General features: G+C 37.5%; 1 protein-coding gene across 1 annotated transcript in view; it reads left to right on the plus strand.

The window, feature by feature from the left end:
- The window catches only part of ARHGEF26 (Rho guanine nucleotide exchange factor 26), a 130465-nt gene that overhangs the window by 24546 nt on the left and 91291 nt on the right, over positions 1-14628 (plus strand). The window contains exons 5-6 of the mRNA XM_031957546.1: positions 4110-4166; positions 6698-6858. Of these exons, the coding sequence (XP_031813406.1) occupies positions 4110-4166; positions 6698-6858 (218 nt within the window). The remainder of the gene's footprint in view (positions 1-4109; positions 4167-6697; positions 6859-14628) is intronic.

The following is a 14628-nucleotide window of genomic DNA, read 5'->3' on the forward strand; positions in this document are numbered from 1 at the left end:
ATAGAAGCCTTCCTCCTCCCTTTAATTCTCATGCCTTCCCTCTATTGATTATTTCTTATCCTATATAAATTTGCATGTATGTATGTATGTATAAATTTGTTTGTTCTTCCCCCATTAGATTGTAAGCTCCTTGGGAACTGAGGCAGCTCTTGCCTCTTTATATATTCTTTGCACTTAGCACAGAGTGACTGGCATGTAGCAGGTGCTTAATAAGTGTTTATAAATCGAATGAATCTTGGATTTGAACACTAGTTCTGCCACTAGCTGTGTGATCTGAAGCAAATCTTACCTCTGAATCTGTTTCCACATCTGTAAAATGGAAATCATAATACTTATACAATCTTCCTAATAGGATTGTCATTAGGGAGCACATTTTACCTATCTCGAAGAATGACATAAATGGTGTTCCCTAGCAAAACTTCCTAATAACCCTAAGAGGTTTCAGTTTTTACTCCCAATAAAAATTTGTGGAGTTCAATTCACTAGATATTTTGGACTTAGATACCTAGAAAGTGTAAAATTCAATGAATACAAGATGTAATAACTGATCAGTGGAATGGTACTCATCTCCTGGATCCAAGATATAGAATGTGATGTGCATTTTTGTATTTGGCCAGTATGTAAGTTTGATTTGTTTGATTTTGTGTATTTTCTACAAAGATTGTATTTTTCTTTATTGGGGTTTGGGGAGGATGAGGAGAGGAAAGTGAGGAGATTGTGACTACTAGAAAAAAAAGAGAAAAGAAAGGAGTAATTGAGGAATTTTTTGTTTTGTTTTGTTTTAAGCATATGAGAACTGAGGGAGACAGACAAGCAGGATAGCTTTGAAAGTCACATGTTGGATGAAAAAAGAGAATCCTCTTTTTTTCTGTTCTATTTAAGAAAAATTATGTGTGTTTCTTAAGAATATTTGTTAAATTTAGAATTTAAAAAAATCTCAATGCTTTCAGCTGTAGCTAAACCTCTTTCTGATTCTTTGAGTTATGGGTCTCCTGTATTCTTTGGCCAAGAAAGACTTCTTACCAAAGAATTCTCTACCCTTAGATAAGTAGTTCTGGAAGAATCCTTTCTTAGCCTTCCCAATCCATGACTCTGTGATGAAAAGGAAAGAGCCCTAGTTTTTTTAACTGCTTAATGTCTGAGTTTCTCATCTCCAAAATGGAGGTCATATTACCTTATAATGCTTATATTTCAGGGTTTTTGTGCGATGTCACATCAAGAACTAGACATGTATTATATATGTCAGCTATTGTTATAATCATCAATAATCACTGCCAATAACTTTAGGTAAGGGTAGGAAAGTTTTTTCAGGGATAAGAGAAGAGAAATGAGAGATGGAAATTCAATTATACTAAACTTTTAGTTATGTGTTGTGCACAGAGTTTTATTGGAGAAAGGAAGTTGTGCCTTGGGAACAGTCTAACAAAGGAATAATTACTGACCACTATGCTATTCATTTCCCTGCCTTGCAAGCTAAAGGATAATTGGTCTCTTTTGATCCTCATTCATTCCCCTATTTATTATTGTTCTTTTCCTCCTGTTTTCCTTTTAGTATTGATTTTCCCCATCCCCAGTAAAACATAAGCTCTTAGGGAATAGGAGGAGGCACATGATTTGAAGAGGAATTTTTTTTTCTTCTTGTCCCCTATATTTAATACAGTTTCTCACATAAACTAACAACTTAAGAAATGGTGGGTTGAGCAGAATAGGTTAGTGATGAAAAAAGGTCCCAATTGATTCTCAGTTAGGGAAAGTTCCATATCCTTGAGAAGAAGAGTTTGATCCATGTACATGTTATTTCTCTCTGAATCTGGCTTTGTAATAGTTTGAATTTATACTAGCAACCTTTTGAAAACTAAGACTGATTGCATCAACATGGACTCATAGATTTAGAATGGAGAGAAACCTTAGAGTTCAACTACTTCATCTCTCTCATGTTATAGAAAAGGACTGAGACTCAGTAAAGTGATTTCCCCAAGATGGTAGACATACGAAATGGCCAAACTGGGATGAAACCCGAAACAGCCTTCCCTGTTCCAACATAGGTCATGTACTGCTTCTAAATTGTGTGTATATATAGCACGACCCAACATTGCTGCTAACATTGGTAGAATATATAGAGAAATGGAATGAAACATTGATTAAACAACTACTGCATGATAAGCACTGGATATACAAAAAAAAAAAAAAAAAAGTAAAACTATCTTCACCTCAAGGAACTGATATTCTATGGGAGGTGGCATACAACATAAATAGTGGGGATTTTTAACAATGGACTGCTAGATTTTATGGGGAGGATTCTGTAAATCTGGATGCGAACAATATTACAAAAAATATTTCAGCATAGCTGGTTTCTTGTCTAATTTTAAGCATTTAAAAACATTCTTCTGAGTAGGGGTGAATAGCCTTCTTCATTAGCCTTTCAAAGAGATCCAAAACAGATTCAGGACTTGAGACATACAGGAGACTACCCCTGCCGGGCAATGGTAAAGCTAGTGATCCTTAGGAAATAAAGTCAGGAGAGTTGAAGAGTTTACTCGTTGTTATTTGGCTTTATTCTGCTGGTAAACCAGTATATTTCTGGATTGTTTTCTTTGCCTGCTTCCCTTTTCTGCTCCTAAGTCCTCAGCAATCATGTAACAAAAAAGAAACTCTATTATAAAAATGCTTATAGCATTTGTGACTATTGGGTAAAAATGATGCCTTGGACATGGTGCGGTTGTTGTTTATCCTTTGTAAAATAATTCATCAGAAATCCCATCTCTGTAGTACAAAAGGTGTAAATATTTAAGCTTTGAAGCAAAATTTCAGAATCCTCTTACCTCTGTCAATCACACCATAAAACTGGCCAGACTGATTTCTGCTGCTCTTGCCACCCTTCATCTGCAAGGCTTGCTTGAGTGGCTTTGTACCCTGCCTTTATTTCCTGACTAAAAGGTATCATTTATCCCATCAGTTTACTCCATCATAAATTGATTCCAATGTATGAATAGCTCCAGCTAGGCCCCACAATGTCTGTATTTGTTTAAAACAAAAATAAAAAAGTTTTCAATATTAAAATGATCTTTATTGTAGACAAGTTTATATTGCATGTCCTTCATGTTAATAGTAGATTTTGTTGTGGTCTGTGTCCCCCATCTCCAACGTTCCTTTAGAAGTTTATGATGGCCAATATCATCCATTTATTAGCTGTGGCCTTATTATCCAAGCCAAGGGTAAATATGGTCTTATAGCAATTGTTTTAAAAGGCCTCTAGCCTTTTGTTCAGAAATCCAATTGAGTGAAATGTGAACTGAATCTAACAGATAAAAATGTATTGTAAATGGAATCAAATGACAATAATGCAAATGAAAATGCAGCTCAAAGAAAAATGTCCAAGTTATTTTTTTCTCATTTAATGGCTCCTTAAGGGAATTTCTAGGCACCACGTCCACTTGTCAACTTCTCGTCCACTGAAAAGGATTGTATTTGGGTTTGTTTTGGGGAATTGTTTTGGTCTTTAGGACATTTGAAAAAACTCTAAGCTTTTTATTGGGTATTTCTTGCAGAATCCACATTTAATGTTCTTTTTCCAGTTTGGGGATAACATGAACCTGAAAAGTAAACTTAGCAAAGTTATACCATTGTTCGGTTTTTTTTGTTTGTTTGTTTGTTTTTTTTGCTTTACTTTTCAGTCTTGTCGATGCATATCACTTCTTTATTATTAATGTTTTTTGGATCTCCAACAAGAGAAATTAAGTTAATGTGTTAATAATACTTTAAACCTAGAATGCAATGGGATGTATCTGTTTTCTGCCATTTCAAATCAAGTCACCAAGAATGTATTAAGTGCTAACCATGGACATTTTTGTAACTCTCCATAAAAGTTGTTTAAATTTTGATCAGGTATGCTGAATCTTGGGCTATTTTCTGGGTGGGATAAGATCCCTTCCCAGGCCTCTGTTAAATAGGAGATACATGTAGATCAGTGTTTTTGTTTTTGTTTTTAATGATTTCCTTTCATTCTTCACTTTGTTGGAAAGGCTTGCAGGCTTCCATCTCTCTGAATAAGGATATTGTTATCCAAAGAATGGATGTACTGAATTTCATTTTTTTAATTTTCCATTTAGGTAAAAAGAAATGGATTATCTCAAACTATTAGCCAAGAGGAAAGAAAGAGACAAGAGGTATGTTTTTGATGAAGGAATATTGCTTAATGACAATAAATTGTGTGTATTGTATATTTCTTATATTTTAGCTTTGTCCCAGTTAAGTGATATTCAACCATAGGCATCTCCAGCCATCTGTCAGGCTACCATTACATCCCGAGATTTCTGAAACAAAACCAACTTGAGTCAATGAGTAATTCATAGAATGCCTTAACTCCAAAGCATTTGGAAACCATAAGGCACTGTGTAGACATTAGCTATTAATGTTTGAAACATCTTGAAGGTATCAAACCAATTATTTATAATTTCCTTCAATTACCAAAAGAAAAATTTTGAAATTCTTGATAGCATAGCAAAAGTTTTCAAATAAAATAAATCCTTAATGTTTCTGTGTTTTGTGTGTGTGTGTGTGTGTGTGTGTGTGTGTGTGTGTGTTGTTTTTTTTGTTTTTGTTTTTGCTGAGGCAATTGGAGTTAAGTGACTTTCCAGGGTCACACAGCCAGGAAGTGTTAAGTGTCTGAGGTCCTCCTGACTTCAGAGCTGGTGCTCTATCCACTGTGCCACCTAGCTGCTCCCCTAATGTTTTGCAATTAGAGTCCCACTTAGGTGTATATAGGATCTCATGATGATGTCTATTTTTCTCTTAATAGGTATGATTATAAATAGATTATAATCAATTTCTTTTTATTGAATAACAGTTTTCAGAATTTGAATATATAATTCAAATCAGGCCCAGATCTTTTTATATTCTGTTGCGTTCTATTTTTCTTCCCTTTGAAGGTGATGTCTTTCTCCTTTTACTCCTTATATATTAAGCTTTTTCAAGTCCTTTTTCTTGCTTTCTAATAATTGGGGAGGATTCCATCAAATCTGAACTTTTAATCGATTATCCACCATCCATATGATATTTATTGTCTGTCATCATTTATATGTTCCAGGTAGGGGAATATTATGCAAGGAATATTGCAGTCCAAGTCAGAAGAGGGCTTCCTAGTCAGCTTTGCCACTTACTGGCTCTCTGATCCTTACCATTCCTTTTCTGGGTTTCTGTTTTTTTTTCTCTGTAAAATAAAGAAGCAGAGAGCCACCTTTTTTAAGGTTCTCTCATGCTCTAATGCTATAATCATACATAATATTCATTTGGGGAAGTTTGGTTGCAAAAGACTTTGGTTCTTGCTTTTTGAAAATCATTTTGAAGGTGCTATAGTTGAAGGTCAATACCCACCAGAAACATTAAATAAAGTTTTGGGAAAAGAAAGACATTTTCCCTCAAGTTATATTGTTATGTATATGTTATATTGGTAAAGTAGACTTTTCCCTTTATGGCTGTGAAATGTTATTTCAGTTAGCAAGCTCTAGGTTAGACAAGACATTGTTTGGATTAATGGGAGTATGTTGTCTTATTCCTATAAACAAAATTGTTTCATCCTTATTAACAATTTTTTGAAGAGTGTGTGTGTGTGTGTGTGTGCTTGTATACACATGAACAAGCAATGGATCACTAAAGATTTATTAAGTGCCTGTGTGTTCCAGGCACCGTGCTAAGGGATATCAAAACAGGCACAGGACATGGACTGTCCTTAAGGAGTTTACAATCTCATGGGGTCATGTGCTCTCGCACTACACAGCATCCCTGGAAGTTGCTAAAACATCTTCATGATCTTTGGGAAGTCTTGACGAGAGGAATAAGAACTGCTTATAGAATGGATAGAATTACCTTCCAACAAGATCTGCTTCCCCCATTGGACATTGAGCTTTTTGAAGGCAGGAGCTGTGTCTTGACCAGTGTCTTATACAATGTCCAGCACTTAGTAGGTACTTAAGAAATCCTCACTGTCTGATGTCCCATGGAATATGCCATGGGTCTCTAGTGTTTTGTCTACAGCTAAGTGTGAATAAGTTGCATCAATTAGGAAGAGAGTTATTGTTGCTTGTGAAGAAACAGGGGCACTGATGGTCTAGAAGGAGGTAAGGCCTTTGTCTCTAGGTAGGGACAATTCCCTTTGAAGTCACTGTGAAGAACACATTCCGAGCTCTGAAAAGAATATGCTATAATCTGATGACATCTCAGCCAAACTCCTCATTTTACAGATTAGAAAACTGAGACCCAGAGAATGGGAAAAGATTTGCTTCAAATCTCCCAGGTGGTCAGAAGCCAGAATTACGATCTGAAAACAGCTCCTCTGACTCCAATTCTGGTTCTTTTCTGTTTATATTAAGCTGCTTTGGTTCATCCCAGCATTCCTCCCACTTTTTTCAAGGGTATGTCCTTAGAATTGTTACCCTTCCTGCAAATCGTTGCCATCACATTCCCATGTCAGTCAACCAGTGAGCATTTATTAAGCTCCTAAATGCCAGACACTGGGCTAAGAATGAAAGAATCCCTCCTTCCAGAGAACTTACTTCTGGTTTTGTTCCTCTGAGCATGAATTTTGGTGGTTTCTTGGAAATCCTAGTCTATGTGTCATGTACAAGGTGAAACAACCTTTCCCCGCAAATTTCATAATATGTATTTGAAAAGTTTAATAATAAACCTTTCTTGTTCCTAGGCTATGTTTGAAGTCATTTCCTCTGAACACTCCTACTTGCTCAGCTTGGAGATCCTCATTCGGATGTTTAAAAATTCTAAAGAACTGAGTGATACAATGACCAAAACTGAGAACCACCATCTTTTTTCCAACATCGCTGATGTCTGTGAAGCCAGCAAAAAGTGAGTGCATGGACCCCAGAAGGTGGTTCTGGGTTCGACCGGGAAGCTGACTGGTCCCCAGCACCTTGGTCTGTTATGTGTATTATCTTGAAAAAAAATCATGATAGTGGATTGTCTGTTCTAAAGTCTTTCTGTCAACGGGGGTGGTATGTGAAGCTGTTTAACAACATCGATAATACTTATCTGTCTTCTTACCTTATGTTGGGCTGCATATGTTTATGAGTATCTGGTTGAGTCAGCACTGAAGGAAAGGAGAATTAGATATGGGACATGGGAATGATCCTTTTTTCTCTGCTTCTAGCACTGTGTCAGGAAGTTCTAAAGCTGGGTGATAGGACCAGCTCAGATATGGCATGCTGCAATGATTCCTGGGAGTGTGATTGTTCAATGAAGGCTCGCTGCTTTTTTGCTAGAATTCCAGACCTGTCGGTGGCAGGACCTGGGGTGATGATTAGAGTAATGTCCTTTTCCAACTCCTATTCAGTATTTCTGCCTCCCTTGTAACCCCATTTCTGAGATTATTGAAGGAGGGGGTAGAACGGAGGTGTTAAAAACAAACGACCTCTGGGTAAGGTTGGCAACAGTTCTGAATGCAGTCAAAGTTAGATTAAAACATAACTAGGAAATATTTCACAAATTAAATAAAAAATACAACAAAACATAGATAATGTGACTTTGTGGTTTTCTAAGTTGATTGCTGTTTTTGTATGATTTAGTTAACCCCATCTTTTTGTATGATTTAGTTAACCCCATCCCACCCGCCCTTTTTTATTCGAGTGACACTTCTAGAGTAAGTGTCTTGGTGAATAAATACATTTTGTGTGGTTTTGTTTTAAAGGCAAGACTGTATTTTTATATAGGTATAGGGTAGTGTGAGCCATGTGAACTGAGATAGAGATGTCGTCATGGTCATTTGTAATATCTCCAGGGCAATGAGACTTCAGATTCAGTTTTCTTTCTCACCCATTTCTCTTTCCAGGTTGCTTATGCCATGTTCCTCCTCATCCAAAATATGTTCCAGCCAAGCCAACCTCCTTAATGTTCTGCACTGATTTCCTGCCTCTGAGCTTTTGTCCTTATTTAGAATTCTCTTTCTCATCTTTCTTCCTCAAACCCCTGGCTGTTTGAGTGGCTTAGCTTGGAGCCTCTCTCTCCCTTCTTTAGAAACACTCTCCTAATTTCCCCCAGTTTTTTGTTAGCCTTCTTCAATCACCTTCCATTTCTTTGACCTTTGCTTATGAACACGTTACGTCTTCCCCAGTGAAAGGTAAACTTCTTGAAGGGACTGGCCCATTTATGATTACATCCTCAGGATCTAGCATAGAGTTTGGCAAAGAGGAAGCACTTAATAAAGGCTTTCTGCTTCTCCAAAAGGTGGAGGATGGGAGATGTGGAGGGAGGGAGATTGGCGATCCTGACACATGTCATCTAGAAAAGGAGAGTTTCTTTGGGGAGGAATCTTCTGACCTTTGAGAACTCTCACACCCATGTTATCTTATAAGCCTTTACGACAGGCTCACCTACAGAGATTACTGATCCATAGTCCTTTGAATGGTGACACTAATGAAGTCTCCTAGGGAGACTGCTGTTTGCTGAGTACATTTACCAGGGTCGTTGAAAATTGCCTGTGTGAGGAACAAACCAAAAAAGGATTTCATTTGAATGGTGAAGTTTTGTTTTGTTTTGTTTTCTTGTCGATGGCATTGTCCCAATTTCATTAACCTCCAGAATTCTACAAAATCTTCTCAATGCAATCCACTATTATACCATCCATGGCTTACACCTTCCCTTCTTCCAAACTTTATTTCTGCCCAGGGGGTAACATCCTTCCAGAGTCCCTGGTTTGTGACCCTAACTCCTGCTCTCTCATTCTAAGCCACCAGCACTTGAATCATATACCATTTGTACCTTTACAGCATCACATAGATCTGACCTCTTATCTTTATTCAAGCAACTCCTAATTTAGTTCACTCTTTCATCGCTTATTACCTATCAGGGGTCCTCAAACTATGGCCCGCGGGCCAGATGTGGCAGCTGGGGACAATTATCTCCCTCACCCAGGGCTATGAAGTTTCTTTATTTAAAGGCCCACAAAACAAAAGTTTTGTTTTTACTATAGTCCGGCCCTCCAACAATCTGAGGGACAGTGAACTGGCCCCCTATTTAAAAAGTTTGAGGACCCCTGACTAGATTGTTGTAGCAACCTCCTAATTGGTCTCCCTCCCTCAGCTAGAGATACGGCTCCACCCCCATTCCCAGATCCTACTCTAGATGTCAAAATGATCTTCCTGAAGCACTAATCTCAAGATGCAGCTCCCCCGCTCAGTTAATTTCAGTGGCTTCCTAGTTCCTCAAGTATAAAATATAATCTTCTATGCGTAGCATTTAAAGGCACAATCTGACCCCAATCTATCATTCTAGCCTAATTGTCATTGCTCCCCGTCAGGAACTTTGTGATCTAACCTTTCTGGCCTCCTCTCTCTGTTCCTTGGTCATGATATAGGTATATTTTATAGAGGTATAGGATAGTCCATCTCTTTTTTCCATTCTTTGTATTAGTCATCTGTCATCTCTGGGATAGCTTCCTATTTTGATTCCCCTCACTCACTAATCCTATATTCTACCACCCCATAATCCTTCCCCTGAAGCAATGAGTTTATATCTATTTTGTAGATAGTTTTTGGGAAGGTGTTTTTCCTTCAATAGAACATTCCTTGAATGTGGAGGATGCTTTGTTTTGGCCATTGTATCCACTGATCCTACTCAGTACCTGGCACATAGTAGGTGTTTGTTGTTGTTGAAAAGAGAGCCCACATCCAGAAAATCCCCAAGCCATCAAAATGTAGAGCATCCAGAGCAGATGAAAACGTCAGCCTTGGTTTTGTTTGTCCAACTTTTTGTAATTCAATACCGGATCAAACATTCTTTGAAGTCCCTTGCTTTTTGAAATCAGTGTTCTTCAGCTGAAGGATGGAAGTAAAACCAAAAAAACCCCAGAAATTTAGTCTGAGAAGGAAGAAGGAAGAAGGAAAGTGATGGGAGACCATAAACAATGAAGAGTGGAATGGCCTACACCATCAAATTTGGGGCGGCTACAATTAAAGATTGCCATCTTATTTAAGACCAAAGGAAGTCCTTTGAACCTAGGAAATGATTCAGGGAGACAATATTAGATCAATTCAAAGGTGCAGATCAAAGCAGATTTTTCAACTTTATTTTTCTTACTTTTCTTCTTTCTCCCTCCCTTCCCTTTCTTCTGCCCTCCCTTCTTTCCTTCCTTCTTTCTTTTCTTCCTTCCTCACTCCCTTCATTCCTTTCTTCCTCTCCCTCTCTCCTTCATTCCTTCTCTGTCCTGTCTTCTCCCTCCCACCCCCCTCTCTTTCTTTTCTTCCTTCTTTCCTTCTAAAAAACTAAAATAGTTTTCCTTTTTTTCTTATCTTTTATTTGCCTTTCAATGCTTTAGATTTGAGTAACTGCTCAAAGGATACTTGATTTGTTATATATGGTTCATGAAAGAAAGAACTTTTATTTTATCAAACAATTTTATATTTTTGTACATAATTATCATTTTTAGAACATTTTTAAGAACATTGTGTATATTCTTCTTAAAAGTTTATTTACTTTAGTTCTTTTTTTAAACTGGTGGCTCTTTATAAATATATAAATATAAATATAAATAAAGTGAAAAAAATTTCACTTTTAGGTCCATTTTACCACAAAACACCTCCTTGTTGAGTTTCTCAGAATTCAATATTTTACGTGGAAGCTTTGGAGGGATACAAATTATCAACATCGGAGTTGGACCATGCAAATTAAGAAAAGTGGGTTTTTCAAGTGATTTAGAATTATCTTCCATGGTTTATTTTCAGCTAATGGAAAATGGTGACCCCAAATGAATGGTGCTTTAGCTTTGGGCTGCCAAGGCTACAAAAGAAGTATGATTTGTTGCTGCTAATCAGCCCTTGGTGCACATTTTAATGATCTAGGCTGGTGATTTGCCTGCCTTCAATTCCTTCAGGCACTTGGCATTATTTTTGTTCAAATACATTGCCATGCCAACTGTCCATAGATGGACACTTACTTTATGAATTAAGAGAGTGGCTCTGGTAGAGTTCTTTAAAAGAGAGATAGATAAGAACAAGAGACGTTGTAATTATAGTTAGTTATTTGTAATTGTTAACATTTTTTCAATACGTGTGTGTTTTTATGTTTTCTTCTTGTACAAAATCTACCATCCTAGTTTATTTTTGAGATAGAATATCTACTGGTTATGCTTTTTCTGGAAATACTGTTGACCAGTGTGGGCCAGGCAGAAATTGGAAGCAGACTCGGAGTCTTCCCTTAGGCAATGAAAGGATTTTTTAAAAGTGTTTCTCAATGTCATTGCATTCATCCCTCTATCCCTCTCTCCCTGAGATGACCAACTGTCTTCTTGTCCTTAGTCCTGGATCGGCTTTACAAAATTTAAATATATATATATATATCACTTTTTCTTTTTCAATATCTAACAACCCCCCTCTCACCCACCTCCCACCCCCACAATTGGGGTGATTTTGGTGAGGCAATTAGGGTTAAGTGACTTGCCCAGGGTTACACAGCTAGAAAATATTAAGTGTCTGAGGCCAGATTTGAACTCAGAGCTGGTGCTCTATCCACTGTGCCATCTAACTGCCCCTAATATCTAACATTTTCAAGGGACTCATACACTCCCAGTTCTACAAAACTCCAGTCAATAAGCATTTTTTAAATGCTTACTGTGTATAAGGCATATGCTTAGTACTTAAAAGAAAGACAAAACAAGCTCATAATTTAATGACAGAAAAAGCATCCCGATAACTGCGTAATAGTCTATACAGGGTCAAGTGGAGATAAGCTCAGGAGCAAAACATGGAGTGGGGAATGGGGAAAGAAACTTTGGAAAAAGACTTCTTCCAAAAAGAAGAATGGAGCTGGATCTTGAAGGAAGTCAGAGAAGATGGAAACAAGGAAGGAGCATAGGAGAACATTCCAGGAAAAAAGGGACAGTCAGTCAAAAAGTTTGACGTCAGGAGATGGAAGACCTTGGTGGAGGAAGAGTCAGAAGGTTTGAGTCACTAGAAAGAATCTATGGAGGGAGGTAAAGTATTAGAAGTCTGGAAAATTAGGTATGTTGGGAAGAGCCAGCTTGTGAAGAATTTAACAGCCAATTTAATCTTGGAGGTTATTGGGAGCCACTGGAGTTCATTGAATAGCATGATTAGATTTCTGCTTTAGGAAAAGAACTTTTGCAATTGAGTGGAAACTCATTGACTTGCTTAATAAGTTCTAATGGTTCTTTATTCCCTGTAGAAGAAACCTAGAGGAATTCCTGCTTTTTGTCCTTCCCAACCTGACTCCAATTTACTTTTCCCAACTACTCATATATTACTTCCCTTCGTGCTTTCTTCATTCTAGCTAGATTGACTGTTCTGAACTAATAACACCACATTTCCAGTAAAGCTGGTTGGAATGCACTCCATGTTTACCTCTGCCTCATAGAATCCCTATTTTCCTTCCAAGTCTGGCTCACTTGATCTGTCTCCCTTAGCTGCTAGTATCCCACCAAATCTAATTACCTTGTATTTATAACATATAATATATATATTCACATATATGTCTACCTCTAGTTAATAGAATATAAGCTACTTGAGGATAGAGACTATTTCCTTTTTGTCTTTGTGTATCTGATACCTAGCATCATATTTATGCTTAGTTATAAGCATTTAGTAAATGTTTGTAGAATGATTTGCTGTCAGCACCTCATCTTTCCCTCCCTGTTCCCTACTCAATCTAGCCATAAATCAGTAAAAAGAAAAAAAGACAATTTGCTCAAGTCAATAAATATTTGTTTAACTTACCCTGTGTTCTGGGTACTGAATTGCATCTTGGATGTAAAGCAAAACTGAAACAGTACTTGCCCTTGCTGTGTTGCCATTCTAACAGAATGATCATGGGAATATCCCGAGAAATATAGTCCGTGACTGAGCACTAGAAGGCAAAAAATCACCTAGGATATTTGAGGAAGGAAAGAATCCTGATGATTGGGGATGAGGAAGCCAAGGAGGCTTTGAGAAGAAAGGAAATAGGCTTTGAGCTGAGCCTTGAAGGGTGTTGAAAGGGAGACTGGCAAGTAAGTGCATTTTAAGCTTGGGAGGTGGGGTGGGGAAAACAACTTGTAAGAATTCATGGAGGGGAGGATACAGCAGGTCTGATAAATGGGATATAGATTTATTGAAGGGTACTAACATTACCTGAGAATACAGAAGGGGATGAGAACTAGGTTTGTAAAGTTAAGTAGTTTGATTTATCCTAGTCACAACAAAGATATGGGGTGGTTTTGTGTAAGGGAATGACAGATCTGTACCTTGGGGAGATTTATTTTTCAGCTCCTTGAGAAATGGATCAGAGAAGAGATAGAGCAGAAGCTGATAAATGGAAGGGTATTATAATGGCCCAAGGGAAAGATGATGAGGGTTTGAATGAGGGTGGTTGCTTGAGAGACATGAGGGATAATTGCAGATAGCAATTGTCCCTTTGTCTCAGACTTTGGATCCAAAACTATTCCATGTCATTTTGCTCTCCTTTTTTACGATGAATTGAGCGATGAGATGACTTTCTCTTCCTGCTCAGAATTTTATATATAATCTACTCCCTGATCACTGCCAGAGTCATCCCAGGTCCTATTAGCTCTTCCCAATCCCCTGGACCTGCCTTTCCTGCCTTCCATACTATTACCAATTCTTGGTGATTTTCTATATCTTCTTTCTCTTTCTTTTGTATCCAAGTACATTCAGAGTGCTGCCCCTAAGCTTCCTCGGAAGAGTTGGCTTTGTCCTTGAAGGAGCTCTTTGACCTTCTCTCAGGACTTTTAATGGTTTATAGTCAACTTGCCTTTAAAAACAAGTCTTTCCTCTAATCTGTGAAGCCAAGAACTCAACTCTAGGGGATCTCCTTCTAGCACTTTCTTCTGCTTGACCATGCTAGGATGCTCCTTTGCATTTCCCCATTGTGAAAATACAGATTTGGTTCAAATTTTCCTTCTCTACTTGATTTTACGGATCTCCCAGAAGTCCACTGTTCTGACAAAAACTGAGAGTTGAGCTACTTTCTGATAGGTTGCTCTGTATTCTTAAGGAGGGTATAGATATCACTCTGCAGGTGAATCTTAAGAATAGACTCTTCCCTTCTGTCCTACAGCTGAGCCCCTCCTATGTGTTAAGGCAGGAGGTGGTGTAATGGATAGTATAGAGTGATATGCTAGAGTCAGAAACATTCGAATTCAAACCTAGCCTCAGAAACTTATTGTCTATGTGACACTGACCAAGTCAGTGTCTTAACCTGTCTGCCTCAGTTTCCCCAAGAATAAAAACAAGATAACAATAGCATTTACTTCCCAGGATTGTTAAGAAGATCAAAGGAGAAAATACTCAACAAAAGGAGTAAAGCACTCAACAAAATGTCTGGCACATAATAGCTAATCACAAATGCTTGTTTTCTTTACAAAGAAAATAAAATGAGATCATATTTATAATGTGCTTTATAAAACATCAAACATCATATAAATGCTAGCTCTAATTGTTATGGCGAGCATACAAGTTTCCCATAAGTATTTATTGAATTGAAGCTTTAAAAAATAATAAAAAGTTGGATACTCATGTCCCCTTAGAAAAGGGTTTGATTTAATTTAATGTGTATCCTAGCCTAGCATGAATAGTGAAACATTTAAATTCTCTTGGCTCGACCTTCATAATT

Source organism: Sarcophilus harrisii, chromosome 3, assembly GCF_902635505.1.
Source record: "Sarcophilus harrisii chromosome 3, mSarHar1.11, whole genome shotgun sequence".
Lineage (NCBI taxonomy): Eukaryota > Metazoa > Chordata > Mammalia > Dasyuromorphia > Dasyuridae > Sarcophilus > Sarcophilus harrisii.